The following is a 13,547-nucleotide window of genomic DNA, read 5'->3' as shown; positions in this document are numbered from 1 at the left end:
CTCCTCTACCAAACAAAAATTGGAGTGGGATCTGCAGAGTCTTTATTGTGTCCAGTCAGCCAGCCTGTACAATGGGGGTCCCAGGGACTGAGGTAGAACCCAACCCTGTGGTGGCCTGGATGGGGGCCCCCCAAGAGGGCACAGCAGGCCCAGCACTAGGGATGTCATAGGCCCAGACACGGTCCTGGCCCTCACCCAGCACTGCCACAGGCTGCCAAGTAGGGAGGGGGAAGCGCCCAGATACCACACGAGCCCCTGAGGGCAACTCTGCCTGAAGCTTGTCCTCCAGCAGGGGAAGCTGCAGAAAAGAACAGGGAGTAGGAGAAGGAGGGGCAAGCAGCCACAGTTGCCCACCCAGCCCATCCTGTCCTAGCACCTAGGCCCAGGCCCGGGACCACCAACACTGAATGTGGCCCAACCTCCTAGCAGAGCAGCAAACCCGAACCTACCACACTGGGGGCCAGGAACACAGACACATTGTAGCAGTCCTTTAGGCTCACCTGTGGAAGACGCAGGAGCAGAGATGAGGGCTGGGCTGTAAAGGGCATGAGGTAACTGCGACCTGGGCCTGAGGGACCTAGGACTCCCTAAGTTACCTTCCAGAGATCCTCGCGGCAGTAACGGACGCCGCTGGCACAGCCAGCCCTCCAGGCGTGCAGCCGTGCAAGCCCCACCAGCCACGGGTTCAGTTCATAGCCCACGGCCGGTCGGAGACCGCAGCGGTGTGCCGCCAGCACCTGTGGGAGTCACGAGTGTGGAGTGGCACTGGCGGGGGGGGGGGGGGAGACTTGAAAACACGCGGATGAATGCGCGCGCACGCGCGCACACACACGCACACACACACACTTACAATTCTGCCGTCGCCAGAGCCCAGATCCACCATTTTTCCGGGGCGGCCTCGCAGCAGCGACAGCACATGCTCCACCTGTTGCGCGCTCGCGCCGATGTAGGGCACCTGGGAGAGGAAAAGGAGGTGCACACGCTGGGCTCAGGCTGCCACGGGCTTCCCCCGCGGCCGCGCCAGAACTCCTCGGCGTGCCGCTCCCGCCAGGCCCCCGGGCCCGGGTCCCGCAAGCCCCGCACCTGCAGCCGGAGCGGCACGCGGCGGAAGCCTGGCTGCAGCAGCAGCGCCCACACGGCGTAAGCTGCCAGCCCCGAGCCTGCCGCCAGCTGCAGCAGCTCCGGCGCCCGCAGCCGCCGTGCGCGCAGCTCCGAGAACACCTCGGTGGGGTCTTCGTGCTCCATGGCCGCCGGGCCCGCGTCTCCAGGTCGCCGGGCCTTCCCAGGTCGCAGGAGCCTGCGCCGGTCCCACAGCCGGCCGGGCAGGAAGCCCGGGGATACCGGAAGCGGCCGGTCCGTCACCCGTTCAGCTCCGCCGGGCCCGCCCCTCCCGGTTCCGTCCGCCACGTCGCACTCTGCGTCTGGATGCCGGCGTGGGGCCGAGACTCCGGAGCCTCGCAGGGCACCGGAGACCACACACCGAGGTAAAAGGCCCGGGTTTGGTCAGGGCCTCGCAGCCACCAGGCCCGTGTGACTGCCCCGTGTGACTGCGTCTCGGGCTCGCTGGCCAGGACTCCTTGGAAAGCCAGCCAAGCCCAGGTCAGGTCCCACAGAGACTTCCTGCATTTTCCTCTCCTAGCAAGGATAATTAGGGGGAGTGGATGCCTAGGAGTTCAAGGGGGTTCGTGGGAGGGATGACAAGGAAAGAATGGGGAGAGACAGATGTTGCTCTGGAGTCCAGATGTTACGTTCTTGGCCTCTGGCAACTGGTATTTTGTGTGTGTGTGTGTGTGTGTGTGTGTGTGTGTGTGTGTGTGTGTGTGTAAAACAGCCTGAAAGCCATGGAAAACAAAAGGGAAGAGTAACTCTGGACAAAGCCCTGGGCCTGGCTGGGCCTGACATCTCATCCCTGCTGAGACCTAGCTTCCATGAATGTCTGGCCTGTCTGTATGGAGAAGGGGCTGTGCCCACAGCTCTGGCCTAATCCTCTTCAGCCACCCATGGCCCCTGGTGAGGAGCCCAACAGGGTCAGACACCAGTTGGTATTCAAGATCAACACCCCTTCCCCTGGTGCAGTGCCTCCCTTGGCTGCTGGCACACTGGTCCCAGCCTAACTAGCATGATCGGCAACTGGAGAGCCTTCATTTTAGGGAGGAGGTGGCCTATCCCGCCCAGCTCAGTGTCCAGTCGCTTATGGGGTTGTAGTACCCTCCTGGAACAAGGTGACACCAAACTCCAAGCAGGAGTGCTTACACACACATATTCTTGTCTTTGCTACTCAGGATGATTCCTAATACCCAGAGTACTTGAGAGGTTCTCAGCAACTTAATCCAACTCATACTCAGACCAAGGGCTCTTAAGCCTTTGGACCTTCAACAATTTGGTGTGCCTGTGTGTGTCTGCACACCGCTAGAGGTATGTCTGGCCCACTGAAGGCCCCCAACCCAGCTCACTTAACTCCAAGCCACATGCTTGCCCACACTTGCCTTGCTGTCTCCCCTCCCATGTCCCCACCCTTCTAGAGATGTTCTGGGGTACATGGGGTTCTTTTGACCCTGCTATCTGCAGCCTGTCCTGAGCACAGCATAGGCTGCAAGCAGGAACTTCCTCTGGGAGGGTGTGTGTGAAGGGGGATCAGGCCCTTGGTGGAGCAAGTGAGCAGAGGCCATGTAGCTGCCCAGTGTGTTGTGTATAGGTGGTCTGGGAGTGGTCTGCAGCCATCAGCAGTGTGGCCTTGAGGACAGGCAGTGGGAACAGCTCTGAGGGCAGGTTGTGGGGAGCTGGCTAGATAATCTGGGCAGGTACCAAAAGCGAGGATGCTGCTCAGCTCTGGTGGGAAAGCCTTGGAGACCTGTCTGGACCATCTCTCCAAGATAAGTGAGGAGTGGGGGAATACAGAGCTCCCTCCTCCTCTAGTCGTCGTGATGCTGGGGTACAGGGTGCTGGAGCCAGGGATAGTAGGGTCTGGCATCCAAGATATGGTCCAGACTGGAGATGAAAAAGTGAGGGTCTGAGTCCTGAGTCCCAGCCTCCAATGGCTGGAAGTGTAGCTGATAAGAGAAAGCAAGAGGGCTGGGAATATGGCCTAGTGGCAAGAGTGCTTGCCTGGTATACATGAAGCCCTGGGTTCAATTCCCCAGTACCACATATATGGAAAATGGCCAGAAGTGGCACTGTGGCTCAAGTGGCAGAGGGCTAGCCTTGAGCAAAAGGAAGCCAGGGACAGTGCTCAGGCCCTGAGTCCAAGGCCCAGGACTAGCAAAAAAAAAAAAAAAAAATGAGAGAGAGAGAGAGAGAGAGCGAGAAAGCAAGAAGCCTAAGGAGAGCCAGATGGCGAGAAGAAAGGGTGCCATCTAGAGGGTCCTCTCCACTCAGCTTCATCAGACACAATCCAAGTAAAAGAATATGGCTCTTCCCTCCTGACAGCCTGTGCCATGGACATTTCAGGAGAGCCACTGGAGTGACCTAGAGTGCCCATCAGCCATCATCAGCTCAATTTGGAGCACAGAACCCTGTTTGTCATCTTTGTCCTTGCCATCTCCCTGCTTATTTCTGACCTGGGAGATGAGGGCTCTGTTTAGCCTGCCAGGGCTTCTAGCCTCCACTTGTATTCTTGGCTCCTTTCCCAGTGAGGGCAGGCAGGTAAGGATGGAAAGCCTTTTCTCCTAGAAGCATGGCTGCAAGCATGAGGCTGACTTCAAACCCCAGTATTGGAGGACGGGGAGGGATAAAAGAGGAGAAGGAGGAAGAAAGAAAACCAGCCAGGCATTTCTGGGGCAGCCCAGGATCCTATGGCACTGGAGCTGAGACTCCTGCCCAGGAGCTTAGGGGCTGAAGTGGAAGGAATCTGCCCAGTCAGAGCTGAAGCCTCAACACACATCTCATCCAGAGCCTCCAGTTTGTCTGTGCGGAGCCCCACAAGCCCTTTATGTAGCTGAGAGGCCCAGGAGAAAGGCAGGGACAGTGACAATGGGGCCAGTGGCGGGAAACAGTCCTTAGAGACCCCATTGTACACCCCTCCCAATGGAAACAGACAAGCAAGATTCTGCGGTGGAGACCCCACACCCTTGCCACGTCTGGATGCTCAGCACGTCGAAAGGGCCTCTGGTCAGAGGGGCCCATTCTTCCTCAAGGGTGAGACCCGGCCAAGGATGACTCTGGGCTCACAATGACCACAGAGGAAATTGGCGCTCTGCCAGACTGCAATCCCCTTCCCTCCCAAGGCCAGCTCATTGCCTGTGGTATTCGCCTGTCTCTCCCCAGTCCACGTAAGGGACCACAATCACCCCAGGCCTTGGAAATGTTGGCACCTTTTCCACTGCCACTCTGAGCCCTAGGAAAACCCTAGAAATGGAGGCCAACAAGAGCCAGCCAGAGCAGCAGGCGAGAGTCCAGGCTAAGAGGCATGGGAGGGGCAGAAGAGAGAGAAAAGATTAAATGAAGTGAGGCAGGTCCAAGCCTGGGCTTGACCCAAGAAACTAAGTCTACATACAGTAGCTAGTATGAGCAATATTCTTATTGGTGACTCCCATCAGCTCAGAAGTGATGGGTCCTATGATGCCATCTGGGGCCCTCCATCCCCCCACCCTCATGTCACCTTTCCTTGGCACCCCTCCCCCAGGAGAAGGTGCAACTGGTCTTCCCCAGTTCCCTCAGTCCAGTTTCACCTCACAGGGGTGAGTGTGGGCAGCGTGGGCAGTGGCATAGGCACGGCTGAACTCCTGGGAGCGGGGGGCACAGCCCAACCAGGCCTCGCCAAAGCGGCTCCAGCCCATGAAGAGGAAGGTTCCTGGGCCAGGACGGACACCACACTGCAGGAGGGTGTGGATGGAGGCCTGCCCTTGGCCCTCAGAGCCCCCCACCTGGAACAGTGGCAGCATCTGGCGGAGAATGCGGGTGGCTACCACAGTGATGACAGACTCCTGCGACTCTGTGTTATGGGTGACCCCATAGATGGTCCCATTGATCACTGCAAGAAGACATGTTGGCCAATGGTGAGGACATGGAGGAAGAGGCAGGTCCCAAGCTCCCTCTGCAGCAGGGACACTCACCAAAGTCACTGGTGCATGCTGCCAGGAGGAGCTCCGAGTCGCTGCAGGGCCTGCAGGCACCTGGCAAGCAAGGCAGGACATAAACCAGTCTCTGCCCTCACCCAGGAACTAGCCCATGCCTCCTCTCAGCAGGAACTGGAAGGAGAACTAGAAGCCAGCCCCTTCTCCAAAGAGCCATACCGCATGTATGTACAGCCTGAAGGCGCCCTTAGGTCAGGGCACTCTGACAGGCACCTTCCTGGTGAGCTACATGACTGCAGGACTGAGCTCGAGTGTCCTGGTGCACTCTTGCATGCCCATCTTAACACCTCACTCTAGAACAAGGAACTCCTCTGTGATCTCCCAGAGCTGCCTCCTAGACCACAGAACCACAGCCCAGCAGGGTGGCAGAGGGTCTGGCTGGCCCTGGCCTGGGGTCCCCAGCCCAAGGCAAGTACAGTGACAGCCCTGCAGGGTCAGGCTGCAAAATTCAGGAGAGCAAAGAGCTGGGCCAGCTGCCCTGCAGGGAGGCCAGGCAACCCTGTGTTGCCATAGTGATGAGGCACACTGGACTTTTGTTGTCTGGGCTGGGGGAGGGGAGTGAGGTCACCACTAGGTCAGGGAGCCCTGGACAGCTTTAGCCACAAGTTTTGATTCTGCTCCTGCCATCCCCTCCCCCAACCATTCGGGGACCAGAGCCCCAAGGTTGCCCTGCCTGGCCTACCCCTTCTGCATTTGTCATATTTGTCCTGATGCATGCTCTTTCTCCAAGAGGAATTCTGGGGAGGAGGGAGCAGGGCAAGGGCTTCTCAGCCCACCACCCTCTGACCTGTGTGAGCTACATTCCCCACTGAGGGCAGACTCTGACAGACCAGATGGACCTCCATGCAGTGGAGTGACAAGGCCCATTTCCTCTCGTTCACTCATTTTTATCGTGCATGCACTCACAGTCGTGCAGACGAGGCCCTGGTCAGTCCATCACTCACCATCCACACCAAGGCCCTGGGCCTGCGGGGGCAGCTCCGGATGCTTGTCCTCGCGAAGCTCAAAGCGGAAGGCAGCTACGCGGCGGCTGATGTCTGGGTGTGGGGTCGCCTGCAGGAAAAGGGCCCGGCCCTCACCAGGACCCCAGCGCACGCACCGACCCCCGGCCCGGCCCGGGCCCTCGGCCAGCAGCAGCTCCAAGGTGCCTCCGGGCAGTTCTGCGAAGACCTGGGCCCCTGCGAAGGGCCTCGAGGAGCGCAGGCAGGCGATAGTGGGCCGCGCGCCTAGTTCGGGGCTGCCCAGGGTCAGGTGGAGCGCCCCGGCGGGATACATCCACTCGATGGCGCCCTCGGTGCAGGCCAGGGCCAGGTGCCCCACGCTGCCAGGCTCCTGGGTCAGTCCGCTGGAGATAGGACGAGGCGCTGAGGCGGCAGCCGGCCGGGGCCTCAGCCCCTTCCCCTCTGCCGCCGCCGTGCAGGACGCGGAGGCCCGCGCTCCCTGGGCGCGGGCACCCCGTTCCTCCAACCCACAGCCCAGCCTCCCGGAGGCTCGCACCTGCCCCTCGGCCTCCCCGGAGGCCCTCACCTGCCCCTCCAGTTGCAGCGGTCTTCCGAGTAGCCGGCGCGCGCGGACACGACCAGGAGGCTGCAACAGAGGACTCGGAGCAGCGCCCCGGCCAGCATGGCGCAGGAACGCGCCCGCGCCTGGGTTCTGGGCTCTCCCGGCGCTGCCCCGGAGCGGGGCGGGGCGGCGGGAGCAGCCCGGGGCGCCGCCGCCGGGCCCCACGCGTCCCCTCCGCCAGACCGCTCAGCTCCGACCCCGCCAGCGCCAGTGTAGAGGGCGGGGCCACGCCCCCAGCCAATGGCCATCGCGCCCGGAACTTTCTGCCAATGGCAGCGGCCACGAGGGGTGGGACATGCTCGAGGGGCGGGGAGACTCTGGGCCCCAGCGGCTCCTCCCGGTCCAGCCTCCGTCCCCAGCAAAGCTCTGGTGGAGCCGGGCTCGGCGGGGAAGGGCGGAAGCACCCCCCTCCCCCCCTCCCCGGCCCCTCAGTCCCCGGAACCTAGGGGAGGGAGGTGCTTACCTTAGAAGACATCTGAAGGAGGGACTGACTTCCTAACCAACATCCTGCCCGGGTCATCTCCCCAAGCAGAGATGGTACCCCACGGATAAAGGAGTAAGTACTCTTCTTCCCAGAGGATGTTGAGTGTCCTGGAGGTGGACAGGCCTTGGGTTTGAGGAACACCGGCTGACCAGCTCTGAAGGGAGAAGCCAGGGCTGGCTGCCCTGCCTTCTGCAACATCCTTTCTCAGTCCCACCCAACACAACACGGGGTCGAGTGAATACTGTGTAGGGTGGGGTTCCTCGGAGGAGCTGACAGGGGAGCCACGGGCCCCCTATAAATCCAGACAGTATGAATCTCAAAGGCGCCCTGAGGTCAGTGTGCAGCCCAAAGAGTAATGGGCTTGCCAACAGCAGTAGCCTCAAACAGACTTTGACTTGAGGGGAGCATGGGGTGAGGACTCCAGACAGGAAAGCGCAGAGGACAGAACTCTTACCCAGCCCTGAAGGAGGTTACAGGCCTCGAGGACAAGAATCCTACCCTGCCAGGAGGCTAGTCACCTGCAAGAGCCAGCACAGACTCTGCAGCCCCTAAGTGTTAGCTCCACCTACTGCTCTCCAGCTCTTCCTTGAAGCCAGCATTCTGTCCTGGGCGTGGGCTATTAGAGACCAATGCCAGCCTTAATTAACATGAGAGAGCAATTGGATCCCCTGCCAGTCTACCTCCAGATCCCAAAGTGGCTCCAATAGCTCTTGCAGTAAAATCAAAATAACCAGGAAGTGAAAGGCAACCCAGGGTCCTAGGGCAGATGGAGGGATTATAAAGGGTGGTCTACCCATACAATGTGTTAGTTAACATAGAAAGCAATGAACTCACTGGGGATAAGAGATGTGCTGAACATCCTGTATGTGTACAATTCTTGAGACACAGCTAAATGAAACTGGGCCATTCACAAATGACAAAGACTATGTGATTACTTCCAGGAGGACCCTAGAGCAATGAAATCCATAGAGACAGGAAGTAAAACAAAAGCCAGGCAGGGCAGGAAAATCTGTGAGGCTCTCATCTCCAATTAACCACCAGAAAGCATAAAGTGGAGCTGTGACTCAAAGTGGTAGAGCACTAGCCTTGAGCAAAAAGCTCAGGGAGAGGCTGGGAATATGGCCTAGTGGTATTGTGCTTGCCTAGCATGCATGAAGCCCTGGGTTCAATTCCTCAGTACCACATAAACAGAAAAGCCAGAAGTAGCACTGTGGCTCAAAAGGTAGAGTGCTGGGGCTGGGAATATAGCCTAGTGGCAAAAGCACTTATCTCGTATACATGAAGCCCTGGGTTCGATTCCCCAGCACCACATACATAGAAAATGGCCAGAAGTGGCGCTGTGGCTCAAGTGGCAGAGTGCTAGCCTTGAGCAAAAAGAAGCCAGGGACAGCGCTCAGGCCCTGAGTCCAAGGTCCAGGACTGGCAAAAGAAAAAAAAAAAAAAAAAAAAAAGGTAGAGTGCTGGGAATATGGCCTAGTGGCAAGAGTGCTTGCCTCAAGAGGTAGAGTGCTAGCCTTGAGGAAAAAAAAAAAAAGAACCCTCACTGACAGCACTTCAGCTCTGAGTTTAAGCATCATTACTGACAATAAATAAATAAATAGGAAGAGCATTAGAGCCTGGTGGAAAAATAGAATGCATTCAAGGCACTCACAGGATAGTGGGGCACCCAGGTCAGTTACCACAGCTTTCCTGGCCTAGGGGGCTGCAGGACCAGCCACTTGGTGGTCAGTAGGGTAGTGGCCACCGGAGTCCAGGCCTCTGAGCAGAAGTGGGTTCTAGGCGCCCTCTGGTGGTGGTATGAGGAGTCATCCCCTGAGCTACAGCCTCAGGCCCAGATGTCCCATGCCTGCCCTCTCCCAGAGAAGGGGCAGAGGTCTGGAGTGTTAGGGTTCCTGGAAGACACACACACTGTCTCCTTGATGCCAAGCAGCCCAACAATGACAGTGTCACCACAAGATTTGGACAGATGCCACTTCTTACAGCTTCTGCATGTCTGCCCAGGGATGTCCCTGGGTGTAGCCTGTTGGAGTTCCAATACCTATGGGCAGGGGACCCAGATGGCCATGTTCAGCCTCAGTTTCTGTAAGTACAGGATCCAAATACTTGGAAAATAAATGAGTGAACTTTCAGATGAATGACACCCCAAATCTCAAGTTTCTCCATGGCTAAGGTCAGTTTGGGGGATCTCCTCAAGTACAACTAGCTCTAGGCTTTCCAATGCCATGATGCCCTCAAAAGGGGCCCCTCTCCATCCCACCTGAGTCAGAACAAGAGTAGCAGAAGAGACTCCAGTAAGAAAAAGAAGAACTGCCTTCAGGATGCGCTCAGAATGATGAGACATGGTGTGTGGAAGGTTCCAGCTCCCTCTGGGAAAGAGCAGAGACCAGAATGGTTGTCCCTGCCCCCCTATCCCAAGACTGCTGCCTGACATGGACTAAGTGGAAACAGAGCATCCCAAAGCTCTGTGACCCAGAAAGGGCTAGCCGGCTTGAGAACCCATTCTGAGATAGAGTTAATGTCCCGACTTCCCTAGAAGGGCCTTAGGTGAGCCCTGGAGGTTCCCCCATGGGGTGCTGGGGTGGGGCTATGGAGGCCTCCGGCATTGTTGGAGGGTATACCCTTGGGCTGCTCACTTTCACCTGCAGCACAGATTCTAGCAGGATGAAGTGCTACATCTGTGATGTTGGGTCCTTAGCAGTGCTGGGACAGGCAACTCAGGGGAGATAGCAGCAGGGAGGCAGCTAGTTACACTAAGGCCATCCTGATGGGCAGCATGTGGTGCTGGAGCAGACAAGAAGCACTCCTGTCCAAGGTAGAGGCTAGGCTAACTGGAACTCCCAGGAGACACCACCAAGAGCCAGGAGAGTTAATGGAAGATGTGGTGCTAAAAGCCCCAGGACAGTGGAACTTTGAGTAAATCTAGATGACAAAAAGTAGATGGTGGGGAGTGGGCAGGCCAGGCTGAAGGGTCAAGGCTGAGTTTGGGCTCAATGAAAACAGTTCCTGAGGAAACTGTGAGAATGCTCAGAGACAGGGGTGAGGGCTCATGCTTGTCCATGATCTCCCTACATGAATCTCAGGGTGAGCAGTAATGTGGGTGGCCTGTGGCCATCCCTCCTGTGTCCTGTGAACCTGTGGCACCTAGCACTGGCCACACCTGCTACTCTGACTGAACTCTGAGACAAGAAAGACAGGTCCCATAGCTCAGGCACAGGAGCCACCAGGCCATTCGGTAATACATTCCAGCGGTGTCCACTGCCAGCACTGGGTCACCCCTCCTGACCTAGCCTGTAGAGGCCTCGGGCAGGGGCTCCCAGGGGCCATGTCCAGGACATGGTTGTAGCTGTGACTTCTACGTGGCCTGCACTTCCTCTGGGTCCCTTCCACTGCTCTTCTGTCTTGGTTTATTTGTTTTGTTTTTTGTTGCCAGTCCTGGGCCTTGGACTCAGGGCCTGAGCACTGTCCCTGGCTTCTTTTTGCTCAAGGCTAGCACTCTGCCACTTGAGTCACAGCGCCACTTCTGGCCATTTTCTATATATGTGGTGCTGGGGAATCGAACCCAGGGCTTCATGTATACGAGTGAAGCACTCTTGCCACTAGGCCATATTCCCAGCCCCCTGCTCTTCTGTCTTGGGAATCTGGCCTTGCTAACCTTTGGCCCTGTGCCCTTTTGTCTCTTTGCCTAAGAAGCTCACCCCCACACCTTGTATCTCCCAAGGAGCCCAAAATGCAGCTGCCAATTGATTTGCAGCTGAGCTAAAAATAACTGCCGCCGCTGCTGCTGCTACTGCTGCTGCTGCTGCTGCAGCCAGGGCTGGGAAAATATCTATTGCTAGGAGACGGCCGTTGCTAGGAGACCAGACTGCCATCACTAGGCTATGCTTGTTGCCGCGGTGACAGCTGGGCCCTGAGTCATCCTCAGCCTTGACAGGGCAGGGCAGGCTGAAGCAAGGGCTAAGGGCAGCAGAGCGCCCCGCCGTCCTATCTATGGCTCCTAGGGCGTCACAGGCACGGCCTACTCATGGCAGTGGGTACCCATTCTGGCTATGGGATGATCAAAGTAGCCAAACACTCACAACATGGTGTCCCACTTGTTTCTCCCCAGGCCTCTGCCTCTGGGCAGGGGCAGGGTGGAGGGGAATAGAGTGCCCATCTGGTCCCAGGATGAACCACTTTGGTCTTGAAGGGAGGCCCCCATAGGACCCAGACCCATTTCCCAGGATGGACTCAGTGAGAGGAAATACCTAAGGGGCCCCACTTAAGAATTCCACCAAGGCACGTGGCTCTGAGGCACATATCTGCTCCAGAGCCTCCCAGGACATGCCTGAGGTCCTGTGTCCCCCAGAACATATATGGCCTAGGTCCTGCGTCCCTCAGAACGCAAATCTGAGGTCTCCTGTGACAAGACTCAGATGTGGAACCAGGGCTCCAGATCCAGGAAGCCAAATGGGGTGATCTTTGCTCCCTGATGTGACCATGTTCCCCCTTAGCCCTCCATCATCTCAGGACCAGACCTGCCAGCAGCCTCTGGTCCTCGGCCTACTTCTTGTCCTGTGACCTGACAGAGCCCAGATGACTACACCAGGGTGACACCTCTGTGCTGAGGCATCAAGGAAAGTGGTGTTCCAAGTGATAGACAGGTGCTCCTGGTGAGGCAGTGCTCCAAGTGAAAGACAGTCCACACAGAGGAGTACTCTCATTGAAGGGCTGGTCCTCCAAGTGAGTAGAGGGGGTGAGAAGTGCTCCAGATGAGGGGCAGCAAGTGACTGTGTGGCAGTGAGGAGCAGTCAAGGCAAGAGCGCTAGAGGTGAGGGGTGATGCAGGTGGAGGGGTACCTGCACTCGGGGGTCTTCTAGGTGAGAGATGCTCCCTGTGCCCTCACAGGCCGCCCTACATCTGTCCTCCCCCCCCCCCCGCCGCCTCCCAGATTGATAGGGAAGTGAATGGAAGCTGAGCAGTACCCACACATTCCCCCAGAGAAAACTGAAAACATACCTGAGCTGCTTCTCTAGGGGCATCAACTGCTCTCCAGAGGCTCTTTCTGAGGCGAAGCTGGTCCTCCACCTGGCCCATGACCGGCTGCTGGCAACCTCACCCGTGTACCATGGTGCTGTGCTGAGCACTGTGGTAAGAAAGGAAGCCCAGTGTGGCCCTCCGCAGTGCATTCAGCTACATGCCACTCAACACCATTGTTGCACAGTGAGTGGACACAGGCTGAGGAGGACAGGTGTTTGGGGAAGAAATGCTTTGGGCCACATTTGCAAGGCACTGTGGAGCAAGAACAGGGTGTAGGGTGCTGCTGATGAGTAATGTTCAGTAAGACTGTTACAGGTGAGGGATGTGGCACCTTACAGCCCAGTGTGCCAGGGGCTTTGAGAATCAGGGATAGGTATAGGCTGAGGCTATGGACCAGATACTAAACTAATGCCAGATGCTTGGGGCTTTGCCACAAAGAATTGGCAGGGCCTAAGGAGAGATGGGATCCTGCCTGAATCACAAAATAACTCTTTGCACCCTGGGGAATAAGTGGGGGAAGGAAAGTGGGGTGATAGGTAAAAGCAGGGAGAGGAGAGACGAAGATACCTGGCCTGGGGAGGTCGGCAGGTGGAGAAAGCAGGTGAGGAGGAAGACTAGGACTTCTGAAACCATTCTGTAACATCCTTCTCCCGAAGTACTGTCCTTGTTCTGACCTTGTTCTGACTCCACAAAGACACAGCTGCTTCTTGGGTTCCAAATTTCCTAACCTTGGCCCATGCCCACCTTATTCCCTCGCTTGTGCTTTTCCCCCCAGGGCCAGGGCACCGTTCTCCCAACTCAAGCACAACTCTAGCTGAGGCTGCCTGAAATGTGAGCTGTAACCTGTCTGTCACTCACTGTCCACACCCACTGCCACAAGGTCATTGGAAGGTCAGAAAGACCTTCCATGACTTCAATGTTGTAGTTACATTCTGTCTCATGCTAAGCCACATCCTAGTAAGATAAAATTCCAGTCTCAGGCACACAGGGATGCATGTACCCTGGCTGGGACAGGCTGGGCCCAGCACCCCCACAGCAAAAACGGCACTCCATGTCGCCAAAACCAGCCCAGGGCCCGCCAGCCTGGTCTCACTACCCAGGTCTCACCACAGGCCAGTGTGGGCTTGGGAGCTGGCACCAGCTGTTCTCATACTATTAGATACTTGGCCCTGCAGTCCATACCCCATCATCAGACCCTGGTCAGCTTTCTTCACCTCTGCTCCCAGGAGGCCCCAGATTGGCACTACTAGCCTCTGCCTCTCTGCTCTAATTGTGCTTACAGGTTCTCCACACCAATCTACCCAGGGCCACAGTGGCTGCCATGCTCTGGCTTCAATCCATTCCACAAGAAACTTGGCGAGTTCCTTAAGACCTCAGGACCCTTGCGTTCTCCCCAAACCACTTCTGCCGCC

The 13,547-nt window shown here is 57.4% G+C and overlaps 2 protein-coding genes across 2 annotated transcripts; both read right to left on the bottom strand.

Annotated features, from left to right (window-relative positions):
* Positions 1-25: 25 nt before the first annotated feature.
* On the bottom strand, positions 26-1,755 carry Antkmt (adenine nucleotide translocase lysine methyltransferase). The gene is made up of 5 exons (XM_048332923.1): positions 1,084-1,755; positions 851-955; positions 597-737; positions 450-500; positions 26-298 (listed from the first exon to the last, which is right to left on the bottom strand). The coding sequence occupies exons 1-5, from the start codon at positions 1,243-1,245 to the stop codon at positions 56-58; spliced, it is 702 nt and encodes a 233-aa protein (XP_048188880.1). The 5' UTR covers positions 1,246-1,755; the 3' UTR covers positions 26-55.
* A 2,800-nt stretch (positions 1,756-4,555) lies between these two features.
* Metrn (meteorin, glial cell differentiation regulator) lies at positions 4,556-6,827 on the bottom strand. Its single transcript, XM_048332750.1, has 4 exons — positions 6,600-6,827; positions 6,017-6,417; positions 5,052-5,111; positions 4,556-4,969 (listed from the first exon to the last, which is right to left on the bottom strand). Exons 1-4 carry the CDS (start codon positions 6,695-6,697, stop codon positions 4,653-4,655), a joined length of 876 nt encoding a protein of 291 aa, XP_048188707.1. The 5' UTR covers positions 6,698-6,827; the 3' UTR covers positions 4,556-4,652.
* Positions 6,828-13,547: the final 6,720 nt, after the last annotated feature.

This window comes from Perognathus longimembris, chromosome 23 (genome assembly GCF_023159225.1).
Source record: "Perognathus longimembris pacificus isolate PPM17 chromosome 23, ASM2315922v1, whole genome shotgun sequence".
NCBI classification, from domain to species: domain Eukaryota; kingdom Metazoa; phylum Chordata; class Mammalia; order Rodentia; family Heteromyidae; genus Perognathus; species Perognathus longimembris.
The sequence above is the reverse complement of the archived record's forward strand: the minus strand, read 5'-3'. Positions and strand labels throughout refer to the sequence as shown.

Bases quoted from the DNA above. Each gene is read 5' to 3' on its own strand.
- Antkmt (XM_048332923.1), bottom strand. From the start codon at position 1,245: ATGGAGCACGAAGACCCCACCGAGGTGTTCTCGGAGCTGCGCGCACGG. The intron at 956-1,083 runs GTGCGGGGCTTG...TTCCTCTCCCAG, and splicing joins GCGTGCCGCTCCGGCTGCAG to GTGCCCTACATCGGCGCGAG. The intron at 501-596 runs GTAACTTAGGGA...CGTCTTCCACAG, and splicing joins GCCGCGAGGATCTCTGGAAG to GTGAGCCTAAAGGACTGCTA.
- Metrn (XM_048332750.1), bottom strand. From the start codon at position 6,697: ATGCTGGCCGGGGCGCTGCTCCGAGTCCTCTGTTGCAGCCTCCTGGTC. The intron at 6,418-6,599 runs GTGAGGGCCTCC...TCCTATCTCCAG, and splicing joins CGCTGCAACTGGAGGGGCAG to CGGACTGACCCAGGAGCCTG. The intron at 4,970-5,051 runs GTGAGTGTCCCT...GTCTTCTTGCAG, and splicing joins AGCATGCACCAGTGACTTTG to TGATCAATGGGACCATCTAT.